Here is a 13,822-nt window from a genome sequence, read left to right as displayed (position 1 = left end):
GCTCTACTTTCCTCCACACATCATGTACATCCTCCCTCTGTTGGCTCTACTTTCTTCCACACATCATGTACATCCTCCCTCTCTGTTGGCTCTACTTTTCTCCACACATCATGTACATCCTCCCTCTGTTGGCTCTACTTTTCTCCACACATCATGTACATCCTCCCACTGTTGGCTCTACTTTCCTCCACACATCATGTACATTCTTCAAATTTTGGATGTACTTTCCTCCACATATCATGTTCATCTACGCACTGTTAGTTCTACTTTCCTCCACACATCATGTTCACCTTCCTACTGTTGGCTCTACTTTCCTCCACACATCATGTACACCTTCCTATTGTTGGCTCTACTTTCCTCCACACATCATGTACATCCTCCGACTGATGGCTCTACTTTCCTTCACACATCTTGTACATCCTCCTACTGTTCGCTCTATTTTCTTCTACACATCGTGTGCATCCTTCTACTTTTGGCTTTACTTTCCTTTCACTTCATGTACATCAGTCTACTGTTTGCTCTCCTTTTCTCTATACGTCATCTAAATCCTCCTTTTGTTGGCTGTACTTGTCTCCTTACGTCATGTACATCCTCCTACTATTGGCTCTACTTTCTTCTACACATCATGTACACGTCTTTTTTGTTGACTCTGCTTTTCACTACACGTTATGTACATCTTTCTTTTGATAGCTCTACTTTTCTCTAAACGTCATCTACATCCCCCTTTCGTTCGCTCTATTTTCCTTACACGTTTTGTACACCATCCTACCGTTGGTTCTAGTTTCCTCCACACGTTATGGATATCCTCCCACTATTCACTCTACTTGTCTCTTTATGTTATGTACATCCTCCTTTTGTCGGCTCTACTTTTCTCTACACGTCATTTACATCCTCCTACTGTTGACTCTACTTTTCTCTACACGTCATGTACATCCCTTTTTGTTGACACTACTTTTCTCTACACGTCATGTACATCCCCCTTTTGTTGGCTCTACTTTTCTTTACACGTCATGTACATCCTCGTTTTTTTTTTTGGCTCTACTGTTCTCTACACGTTATGTACTTCCTTCTTTTGTTGGCTGTATTTTTCTCTACACGTCATGTACATCCCTCTTTTTGTTGGCTGTATTTTTCTCAACACCTCATGTACATCCCCCTTTTGTTGGCTCTACTTTTCTTTACACGTCATGTACATCCCCTTTTGTTGGCTCTACTTTTCTCTACACGTCATTTACATCCCCCTTTTGATGGCTCTGCTTTTGTCTACACGTCATTTACATCCCCCTTTTGTTGGCTGGAGATGAAGGATGACTTACAGTTGACTTTGTAGCAACTGAATTACAGTAATAAGTGAATTGACGTTTAAACTTCCATAAATGTACTATCTTCTTGAACAGTCTTTGAAGTAAAATATAAGAAAAGATTCCACAAATCCCATAATGCGGAGACTAATTAGCGCGTAGATAATTTCTGTGGAATTAATTAACCCGTCCTCGTGTTTCTCCTGTTTAGCCTGTCTTAGAGTCCAGCCTGTCTGATTGATTAGCCTGTCTGATTGTTTAGCCTGGATCGTCAGATATATTTTTGTAAGCTCAATAGATGTTGAGCTTACAAAAGATGTTGAGCTTTCGAAATTTGTTTGTTGTGGTCATCTACTCTGCTTGGGGACTAATTTGTGGTAATCACTGATATTACATGACATGCTTTTGTTATATAATACAGAGTAAATCCAGAACAAACATGTGTTTGGCCTGTGATAAACTACCATTTTTGTGACAGTACCTAAAATACACCCCACGTCCAAATATATAATTATATATTTATTTTAAGTATATCGCTTGTAAATGCAATCAGAAGATGAAATAGTGATCTGTGCAATAAAATGGGGTTAGGGAGAAATAATGCAAGGCAGTTTTTTGCGGTGAAGTAAACTCAGCTGATAGCAGTGTTTTCAATTCTTCTCAGATTTGTGGCGGAACAACTGAAGCGAGGGCAGCAAGTTGAGCCCGAGCAGTACGAAAGCGTGACAATATACTTCAGCGACATTGTTGGCTTTACGGCCATGTCAGCGGAAAGCACTCCCATGCAGGTTTGATATGCTTCAACATGCTCTAATATACCCTGATATACTTTACAATGGAACACATCATGCAGGATTGATCTGATTTGATATGCTCTAATATACCTTGATATATCTTGTAATGGAACAAATCATCATGCACGTTTGATATGCTTAGATACGTTGTTAATGGAGCACACCACTTTGCAGGTCTCATCTGTTCCAGTAAGATCAGTAATGGAACATAAAATCATGAATAATGATGTACAGCGTGTCAAAGTTACCCTAACCATTTAAAATTTTCCTGATAAAAGTAAGAAAATGCCTCAGTCCTGAAAGAAATATGTCGCACTTCAAGTCCTCTCTCAATGATTGCTTGTTCCTACAGGTTGTGGACTTGCTGAACGATCTGTACACGTGCTTTGACTCGATTGTGGGCCATTATGATGTGTACAAGGTGGAGACGATTGGTGATGCTTACATGGTTGTCAGTGGCTTGCCCATTAGAAATGGAAACAATCATGCAGGGGAGATTGCTTCAATGTCTCTGCATTTATTAGACGCAATTAAAACCTTTAAGATTCGGCACCGACAACATGACACAATTAAACTTCGCATTGGAATACACTCCGGTGAGTAGTCTGCGTGTTTGCAGTTATATTATATAACTATACTTAGATATTGTTTATGTTACCTTCCATATATATAAGTGAGATTTATACCACATATAACGGCAAGAATGCTTCCTTCCATATAAGTAAGATGTATATCACCATATATCACGGCAAGTGTGTTGTCTCTCATGTAAGTGAGATTTATACCAGCATGTGTCACGGCAAGAATGTTGCCTCCCATATCAATGAGATATATACTATCATATATTACGTCAAGGATGTTACCTCCCATATAAGTGAGATCTTTACAAGCAGGCATCAGGGCAAAAATCGTTTACTTGTATTCCCACATATTACAAATTCTCCATATTGTAATCCATTAAACTTAAGCATGTACTAGAGGACAATTCAGAAGGTATTAGAAGAATGCATCCATGTTAAGGTGCAGAGCGTTCTTTTTACGTTGCCTTTTCACAGCATATCTCAAGAATAATTTTATTACTGGAAAAAGAATGTAATACATTTATTATCTCCTTTCACACATGGCAAAGGATGGATTATGAAAACAAAAATATTAAACAATGCTTTGACAAGCTCCCTTGACCTTTCCATAAGAATTCCACCGTGGTCAATAACAAGGGTGCTGTCCGTCTTGGCCAGTTCATGGCCAGTCCTGATCTAACATACAGCAATTCACCTGCCCCAGTCTAGGAATAAACTATTTCCAACAAATATATCCACATTGTTTGGACATGTAATAGTGTCTTAGCCCTGTCGTAAATCTACACTGAATGACCATTACTTACGGCCCGATCCCTGCTAAGTATCTACTAAAACATCCAAATCATACTAAATCTGTTACTTTTTGCTGACCTCCAGTGAAATCTGGTTGATGTAAATGTTTAATGCAATTCGCGGCGACAGTGTGTCTGGAACGCTTAACATCATTCTAAACTTTTCTTGCCCAGAAGAGTCCACGGAACCTTTCTCCATGACGCAGAAGAAAGCCTTATTGACAGGTTAACAAAATCTTATAACTTCCATGACAGATCAATTACTTTTGTGCCTGCAGGTTGTTTTTGTTATGGGCATATGACGACTATATTCTACAATGTTTCCCTGTTGTTTGTCTTTCTAAATGTGTAGAGATTATATATATCCGAATGAGGGGGTAAAGTAACGATAAGAGAATATAACATGCTTATATTGACCAGTTCTTGCTATTTCAGGACCATGTGTAGCTGGTGTGGTTGGACTTAAGATGCCCCGATATTGCCTGTTTGGGGACACAGTGAACACTGCCTCTAGGCTAGAATCTACCGGCTTAGGTAAGTGCAAGCAATTTATCCCTACATACGCCTTTAACCTCACAGCCCGCCTGCAGAAATAAAACTTCCACCTTTAAGTAGCTCATCTCTGACACCTCATGTCATCTTTCGAGTTTAGAGTAGAAGCCGAACCTAATGTCAGCGTTAACAATAAACTGGTCGGCCATTACTAGACCCGAATCTTCGAGGCTGCTCAGCATCGAGCAAATGCAACAGCTGGTATAATCAATACCTCTGTAGATGCCAGAAATGTCAAAACGGCTAGAAATGTCACGATGTGGCATTTCTGGTCGACTTATCAATCAGAACTCCCGTGATGTGGAAGGATAGATAGAAGGAGGTCACTTGATTCGTCGAGTGGAAAGCCGGATAGACGGAGGTCAGTAGATTGGTCGAGTGGAAAGATGGATAGACAGAGGTCAGTAGATTATTGTAGCATGCGGATGGGTGGAAGGAGGCCAGTAGATACGTCGAGTGGAAGGATGGGTGAAAGGCCAGTAGATACGTCGAGTGAAAGAATGGGTGGAAGGAGGTCAGTAGATGGTTCGAGTGGAAGGATGGGTGAAAGGCGACCAGTAGATACGTCGAGTGGGGGGAAGGATAGAAGGTCACTAGATTGGTCTAGTGGAAAGATGGATAGACGGAGGTCAGTAGATTAGTGTAGTGTAAGGATGAATAATAGGAGGTCAGTAGATGGGTTGAGTGGAAGTATGGGTGGAAGGAGGCTAGTAGATACTTCGATTGAAGGGATGGATAGAAGGTCAGTAGATACTTCGAATGGAGGGATGGATAGAAGGTCAGTAGATGGGTCGAATGGAAAGATGGGTAATGGAAAGGAGGTCAGTAGATTGGTGGAGTGTAAAGATGAAATGAAGGAGATCAGTAGATGGGTTGAGTGGAAGGATGGGTGGAAGGAGGCCAGTAGATACTTCGAGTGGAGGGATGGATGAAAGGTCAGTAGATACTTCGAGTGGAGGGATGGGTGGAAGAGGACCAGTAGATACGTCGAGCGGAAGGATGGGTGGAAGGAGGTCTGTAGATACATTGAGTGGAAGGAGGCCAGTAGATGGTTCGAGTGGAAGGATGGGTTGAAGGGGGTCAGTAGATTAGTGGAGTGTAAAGATGAAAGATGGTCAGTGTAGATCTTCGAGTGGAAGGATGGGTGGAAGAATACCAGTAGACACGCCGAGTGAAAGAATGGGTGGAAGGGGACCAGTAGATACTTTGAGTGGAAGGAGGCCAGTAGATCGTTCGAGTGGAAGGATAAGTGGAAGGAGGTCAGTAGATTATTGGAGTGTAAATATGAAATGAAGGAGGTCAGTAGATGGTCGAGTGGAAGGATGGGTGGAAGGAGGCCTGTAGATACGTGGAGGGAAAGGATGGGTGGAAGGAGACCATTGGAAGTCGAGTGGAAGGATTGATAGACGGACGGTTAAACGAGAGATTAGTGGACTAAAATGTTGACAAGACCACTGAATACAGCACACCCAGTACTTTAATTAAAAGCATGTAATGTCTGTAATACTTTGGTCCGACAGTGTGGATAAATCCTTGTAAATTCTGCAGTGTGACCTTTCTGTCTTATATGTCAGCCAGAATTAACACATTGAGATATTCTAGCGGTGGGAAATTTTTCTTTGTGGTACAAGTATTGTGATGTGCGATCAATTAGTATGCTATATCTGTGTCTTTATCAGCTCTGAAGATCCACGTGAGTCAGGAATGTCGGGACTTGTTGCTGCAGCTGGGCGGTTACTATTTGGACGAGCGTGGCCTGGTCAACATGAAGGTGAGCAAGCGATACACTACTGCTGGTTCTCATGATCCGCCAAAGGCAGTAATTAGTTTTACTGTCCTGAGACCAGCAGTCAAAACTGCACTCTTGAGGTAAAATTCTACACAATAACTCCAGTTCAGAACTTAGAAGAGCTGTAAATAGGGTTGAGTCAGAGGCATGTGTCCAACAATCCGAATTGTTAGACAATCAAAAACAGTATTGTAGATTGTGGATTGTGTGGATCAAACAGAGCTGGATCAAGAAGCCGATTACAAGTCTCAGGATTAAAGCCATGCAATGTTTTAAGCTAAAACTGCACTTATAAAGCAATAAGATGAAGAATGTTTTGTGTTGCGCTGATTTGTGCTTTAACACTGTGTTAAAATTTCGGAAAGCTATTTAGGGGCATTTTTGCTAGAATCATAAAGATATAAGAGATGAAGTACATATCTGCTATTCGTACTTTAGTTTAAAGATTAAGAATATAGTATTTTGGGGAGAAACATCGTGGTAAATCCATTTGACAAATGAAGTATATTCAAGTATGCATGATGAACATATTAAGAATAAGCTAAAAAGTACAAACTATCGAAAATGGAGGTCTGGCAATTTTTGTACTGGACTACCCGTAACAGCTCTCGGGTTCGTTTGAAATTATATTATATTATTGTTCACTCAAGTGTGGTACGCCAGCTGTCTCATGCTGACGGCTTGCAGTTGATGATTTTGATACTTTTGATAAGCCAGCTACGATCAGGCATCCAGTCAGTGATCAATCCATTTATTGCCAAGTAGGGATGGAGGGCTCTCTATCAACCTTGCCAGCTAAAATTAATGATTTCCATAATACAAAACATGTTTTGGGATCAGCTGCCGCGAAAGATCGCTTTTGGACGTCTTGAATGATTGAACAAACTGGAAGCATCTTTTTTGTCAGTTAGGACTTTCCAAATAATAATTGTGCTGGGATTTTGGGGATTGAAATACTGCTCTCTCTGATTTTCTGTGGAAAAAGAGGCTTGCTGCTCTCCTGGTGCCCCTCGTAAATGATCATATCTTGACCTGAGGCAAACCCCCTGGCATCTTACCGACACCATGAAATAAATATTCTTTGTTAAGAACATAGGTAAACATTTTGGTCTGCACAGCTAATTCCCTTGCTGGAAGAATTTTCGATAAGATTTTACAGTATTTATCATTTAATGATTCCGGCCTCATATTAGCATATCACAGAATTTTTCTATAGAACTTCGCTAATCGATTTTCTGGTGACTTTTGCCGAAATGACGTTTTTCTAAGTTATGTCTCCTGAAACAGTTATTTTTTCGGAGGAGCGCTATGTTTGCAAATTTTTGTACAAGTAGGCTCTTCTACGAAATATACAAATGAAACACTAACGAAATCGTGTTAGAAGCTAAAATTTGAACAAGCCATATGAATTCATTTGCCGCTTTATGTTTTCAGGGTAAAGGTGAAGTTCGTACTTATTTTCTGGTAGGAGAGGATAGATCTCACCGCTTGTTTAGGATCTCAGAGAGGACGAAATCGTCCTCATCCGATTCCATGGATGACGTTACAACAGGCTACTTTTCCCACAGCCAGGACTCCTCTATGACAGAAACGACGCGCTATGACACATCGCTATTAAATGACTCTGACCTTGAGCGTGAATCTCTGCTGTGCAATGGCAGTCACGCCAGTTCAGTGTACAAGCTGCTGGACGAGCACACGAAAGACTGTCCAACACAATCTAGACGGAAAAGATTGTCGTATAAAGAGACCAGTTTGGAGTGTGAAACGTTTTCTTTGATCGGTGCACCAAAGGACCCACCAGCAGGGGGAACAGCCGAATATGTATTGTAATAGGTGACAGGACTTTGCATAGATGTCACGGACGCATAAGTTTAGTCAGTATATTTGCTAGATTAGTATCTTATCATGGTCATTAGATCAGACAATTAATCTGACCAAATTCACCTCAGACCAAAAATCAGTTGTTGACTGCTACTTGTGTTATGTAATGAGAAAAACTGGTGGACAGGATTATATCAAATTAACAACGTTTATCGCCCAGAGAATTTGAAAGGTGCTGGGGGATGTTTATTCTTGTGATACATCACGTCGACACATTGTGCGTGTTGCGGCGACACATTGTGCGTGTTGCGACGACACATTGTGTGTGTTACGATATATTGTGCGTGATACTACACATCGTTCGTGATACTACACATTGTGCGTGTTACGATATATTGTGCGTGATACGACACATTGTGTGTGATAATACACATTGTGTATGATACCACATTGTGCGTGATACTACACATTGTACGTGATACTATACAGTGTGCGTGTTACGATATATTGTGCGTGATACTACCCATTGTGCGTGATACTTCACATTGTGCGTGTTACGACACATTGTGCGTGTTACGACACATTGTGCGTGATACTACCCATTGTGCGTGTTACGACACATTGTGCGTGTTACGACACATTGAGCGTGATACGACACATTGTGCGTGTCACGACACATTGTGCGTGTTACGACACATTGTGCGTATTACGACACACGACACATTGTGCGTATTACGACATACTGTGCGTGATAGTACACATTGTGCGTGTTACGACACATTGTGCGTGTCACGACATATTGTGCGTATTACTACACAGGAAAAAATATTGTGTACCAGCCGGCAATGATCGAATCACCATTGAAAGAGACAGTGTAACCTAGGCCATGAGTATCGCCACTGAACGGGGCATTGTAACCTTGAGCAAGGGCATTGTTCCGTTTTACAAAAGATCGTCTCATTGAGACCACGAGTTTAAAATGCTGTTTGGATTGGATCGTTATGAGTGATATAGACAAACACTTGCAGACTTTTCATCTGGCTCAGAAAGCCTTTGTTAAATATTGCAGCATTTTTGACTTCTCAGGGCGTTGGAGAGCGTCACAGACCTGACTGTTTAACAGACGGTTTGTGTGGTATCTTGCTGAAGATGCCAAATATAGACATTTACATAGACGAGTTAAGCTAGTACCTGAAATCCGTAAACTGTAAGCACATTTTAAACATATTTACCTATAGCGTTAATATGAAAGATATTATAATGTGTGTGAATGTAGGTATAATATATATATATATATATATATATATATATATATATATATATATATATATATATATATATATATATATATATATATATATATATATATATATTATACCTCGTATAAGGTATAAGAACCAAATGTGATAATTCTGAAGTGAATGTTGCTGTTGGTACAGTCAGGTGCACACCAGCTTGACGATGTTCACGTGTTCTGTCACGGTCCTACTTACCCTTAACCTGGTATACATGTGTCAATATTTCCGCTGAATGCAGGGACGAGTCCGGTGCTTTTGGTGTGTCTTCATTATAAGCCGCTATGCTGTATTTAACACTGGCTTATAAAGTAAGATAAGTTTACCAAAGGGTCAATCAGAAATCCACGAGGCAGATTTGTTTATATTAAAACCCATTATTTTCACTATTCGGTGTTTCAGTTTCCAAAATTCCGCTGACATGTTCCTGCGGACATGTTGACAGCGTATGTTGTGGAACGTTAAGAAACCTAAAATAGCACAGCTTTTCTTACTTATGGCGTGAAACTCAGGCAGGTTAAAATCTTGAAACGTCGAAGTAATAAATACGGTTCCCATGATGGCAATATATCATGTTTAAATAACGAGAGAATTAAAAATAAAAATTATATTTGTATACTTGAGCAATGTTTTCTGCGATTTTCTGCGATGAAATTGGTGTTTTGTTGAGCTATGCCAAACACTGATAATTGCACTCGCAACATCGTTTTAGCCGCTCCCGTTATTGCCTGAAAGCTGAAAAACCTGCACATCCTGACATCGTGACTCAGATAGCTAACTGACACAATCCGGGCGAACTGAAGTAATCCACAACAATCGTTTAGTTCTCGGCTGCAGTACATTATTGTTGTTGTATAAGTACTGTGACACCGTGCTGTGACACCGTATATTGTTGTATAAGTGCTGTGACACCGTATTTTAGCCATTGCCTGAGTTGTGTAACCCAGCTTTCCTGTAACTATCTTCGACTTATTTGAGGTATTTCTGAGACACATCTATCTTCATCAATGCAAATTTGTAGTCCGTCGCCAAAGATTTTTTTTAGCCACTGCATGTCACTTGTCGATATATCAAAATACTCCAATCTGATGGCATGCCTGTGATGTCCAGTCTCACGGCATGCCTGTGATGTCCAGCCTCACGAAATGCCTGTTGTGTCCAATCTCAATGCATGTCTGTGATGTCCAATCTCACGGCATGAATGTTATGTCCAATCTCACCACGTGCCTGTTATGTTCAGTTTCAAAGCATACACTTCCTTTCGTTAACCCCCCCTAAAATATACTGAAAAAAGCCTGGGTTTTACACGCTGGTAGTTCTTTAACTCGTTGACCTTGTATATCGCCAGCTGAGTAAACCATATCCGCCTTGTCATCTACAAAGAGACACTGAAATAGTCTAAGGGAGGTAATTGTAGTATACTGAAAAGAGATCGCGATCATTGTCGCGGCGCCATTAACGTGGAATGTTATTTGGCCACAGACCCCTATTAGTTTTCCATAAGCGACAATGTTAACGTTTAGCGCTGTAGCTCAGTCCCAAACATTCCGTGGCCAATAAGCTTTGGTGCATACCTGGCCCAGCCTGTGAGAAAGGAGCCATAAAAACCTTGACATAGGTTGACCGTCAAAATCTGGACCTTTGCATGCCGGCAGCTGGGAGAGGTGCCTGGCAATGCCAAGGGGACGTCACTCGCAGCCTCACCACCACCTGTCTCCTTGTGTCCTCTCGCCCAGAATTTCAAACTTTCATCATTAAAACTCATACCTGCCCAAAGCTTAGACAATTTCCATCATTTTGATACCAATCATGCACCTGTGCACCAAAAACGGCAGGCTGACAGCAAAAAAAAGACTTTACACTCTAAAATACACAGAACTACAATCGTCCCTACTGAAAAACGGAAGTTGTAATGGGGGTCTGTGTCCTATCACACCAGCCAACTTTTTTCAAAATCAATAATTTTTGCACCACATAATTCTTACCACCTCTAAACCTCACACATAAAGTTAGGGCTTGATACATGCAAAAACTTTTGAGTAGGAGGAATCTAACTTGGGGCTTGTCCTCAAGCACGAAGTTCAAAGCTCTGTAGTGCACATGCTGTTCAAAATATCTCAACCAGGTCAAATGTTTTGGAAAGCTGGCATGTATATTTGCAAGAAAAATGAAAAAATTCCTATGACAAAGTATTTTACATTTTCCAATGACAAACATTTAGAAAATTATGGGTTTTCAAGTAGATTTTCTTGTTTACAGCAGTGTTAAGAAAATACTTAAAAGCCAAAAGTGTCAAAATATATATCAAAAGATAGGTAATTTATCTGACAATTCACTTACAAAATATAGGACCTGCCTTTTAGCAACTTTGTGCAAAATTTGATACAGTAAAAAGTGATACAGGTGGGTAGCAAAGCGGATTTTCAAAATTCCAGAAAAGTACATTTTGATCACCATCAAAGTAAACATATGCATGAAAATTGATATAGAAATGTTCATAGGCACAGTTTCCATGGATAGGGCTAAAGAAAAGACTAGTATCCCTTTTCCATAGTGATTCACATGATAAAACCCTTTAAAAGAACACCCACTAGCCCCCCTCCCCCGCCTCCCCCATGGCTGCCATTGGTTGGTTGGCTTACCTCAACTCACAGTGCAAAAGAATCCCACCACCTGTGTTGTTGCCTCAGACTAAATTAGTACTTTCCACATAACAAACACCAAAGTGTGATACTGGCATCTACAAGAGATAAATAGAGGGGAGAAATATGAATTTGCCACTTACAAAAATAAAGCCACACAGTACATGCACATTGGTCATTCAGACAGTCAGCATGGCAACCCTCCCAAGACATGTTGAAGGGACCCACGAAGAGGGGAAAAGCTATACTTTTTAACCTGTAACAACACAGAAATCCTCAAATAATCAGTGAGAAATTACATCCGTAATCAGGTTCCACACTGGGTGTTCCTGGGTGGGCATGAGGAATGGTCATTCAAACTGTCCGTACATATATGAGAAACCTGTGACGTTTCCCCGGTTTTGTGGGGGGGGGGGGGCTGGAGGGGTATGTGTCATGGTGTAGTACCGGACCAATGACGGGGATTCTAGGTCGGCCAAGGGAGTGGAAGACTGCATCCGATTGGTTAGGCCTTTGAGGAAGCTGAACGGCTAGCAGACCCCACTCACCTAGGTAGATCCCAGTTCAATATATGCATAAACCAGGCAAAGTTCACTGACGCCATGTTTGGGAGACAAGTTCGAAAGAGGGGAACCAAGAAGAAAGCTCAATAGGTATTAAACTAGGATGTGAAAGCCATATGTAGCTGTCTATTTTCTCAACTTGTGTGTGATGACATTGGAAACATAAAAAAAAATCCCAGTTGCCTACTGAGGTGGATGCCACACTGGGCCAAATACTACAACAAAAACTCCTTGAGATGTCGCAGGAACAGCGTACTGTGTTCTGGTGGAGAAACAGACACCTGGTGGAGCAGAGACTCATTTTCACAAGGGCAATATTCCAACAGATCACACTTACATGTATGCTAGATACTTGAAATTGATCATTTTTGTTCCATCGCCACACATAATGTGTGAGTGCACATGTAACTTGTCAGAAGAATGAATACACACATGCAATGAAAACTACATGCCTACAGTGATTTATTTTGAAGTTTAAAGAGGAAAATTTACCTTGTCCACTTCAAGTCTATGCCCAAAACAGCAGACAGTGTTGCAGCAGAGATGCCTGTTTTTAATGTTTTGTGACTGCAGGATGATTTGATGCACATTTACCTAGTATGTGGTGGCACACATGGGAGGAACCTGACTTGGTTTGTAAATTAAATGCACACTGGCCCTCTTTACTACTCTAGCCAAGTAAATTAATCTGCTGATGTGTTTTTATCCACATGTGTGAGGCTGGGCCCTTATATGTGATGCAAGGCCATAGGTTGACCGTCAAAATCTGGATCTTTGCATGCCGGCAGCTGGGAGGGGTGCCTGGTAACGCCAAGGGAACGTCACTCGCAGCCTCTCTCTCAACCTGTCTCTTTGTGCCCTCTCGCCTAGAATTTCAAAGTCTTTTGTTTTTTTTTTGCTGCCAGCCTGCCGGTTTTGGTGTACACGTGCATGTTTGGTATCAAAATGATGGCAATTGTCTAAGCTTTGTGCCGGCATGAGTTTTAATGTTGAAGGTTTTAAGTTCTGGGCGAGAGGACACAAGGAAACAAGTGGTAATGAAGCTGTGAGTGACCTCTCCTCGGCGTTGCCAGGGACCCCTCGCGGCTGCCGGCAACGAAAGATCCAGATTTTGACAATCCACCTGTGTCAAGATTTTTATGGCTCCTTTCTCACAGGCTGGGCCAGGTATACGCCAAAGCTTACAGGCCACGGAATGTTTGGGATTGAGCTACAACATTAAACATTAATATTGTCGCTTATGGAAAAATTACTGGGGTCTGAGGTCAGTTTTCCGCCATCATTGTAATACGTCAGGGTGATAAAAGCTGCGCTATGATTGGTCACTGGTTTGCTTGCGATGAATGGGAACGAAGATTTTATCACCCTGCCGGTTGAATTGACGGCTGTGCTTTTATGGAGTCAAAACAGAGAAAGCCGCATGACTTCCGTAGACTCTAACCAGTCAAGGTATTTCCAAGCGTTTTATTAAAAGAACATTCTACTTGGTCGATGGTAGAAATATGATGTTCTCGCGGCTTTCATCGCTGAGAAATCAAGCTAGAACTGTCGCGTGACGGTTTTTTTCCTTTTACCGGATTTACGCGATTAAACAAAAAAACTACAAGTTTACGGGCTTCCAACTTCGAGGAACCATGTGAAAGCGTGTTTGTTTGTCGATTCTTACACCAATGAAAAGGTTAATGCATCA

At 41.2% G+C, this 13,822-nt stretch overlaps 1 protein-coding gene across 5 annotated transcripts in view; it reads left to right on the top strand.

Annotated features, from left to right (window-relative positions):
• LOC135481975 (guanylate cyclase 32E-like) overlaps positions 1–8,895 on the top strand; it is an 82,285-nt gene extending 73,390 nt beyond the window's left edge. For all 5 annotated transcript variants that reach the window (XM_064761775.1, XM_064761771.1, XM_064761773.1 and 2 more), the window contains 5 exons: positions 1,966–2,089; positions 2,448–2,691; positions 3,903–4,001; positions 5,699–5,790; positions 7,243–8,895. In XM_064761775.1, coding sequence (XP_064617845.1) covers positions 1,966–2,089; positions 2,448–2,691; positions 3,903–4,001; positions 5,699–5,790; positions 7,243–7,641 — 958 coding nt within the window. In that variant the 3' untranslated portion in view covers positions 7,642–8,895. The remainder of the gene's footprint in view (positions 1–1,965; positions 2,090–2,447; positions 2,692–3,902; positions 4,002–5,698; positions 5,791–7,242) is intronic.
• The last annotated feature ends 4,927 nt before the right edge of the window (positions 8,896–13,822 follow it).

This window comes from Liolophura sinensis, chromosome 1, assembly GCF_032854445.1.
Source record: "Liolophura sinensis isolate JHLJ2023 chromosome 1, CUHK_Ljap_v2, whole genome shotgun sequence".
Taxonomy (NCBI): domain Eukaryota; kingdom Metazoa; phylum Mollusca; class Polyplacophora; order Chitonida; family Chitonidae; genus Liolophura; species Liolophura sinensis.
Note: the sequence above shows the minus strand (reverse complement) of the source record. Positions and strands in the feature narration are given on the sequence as shown.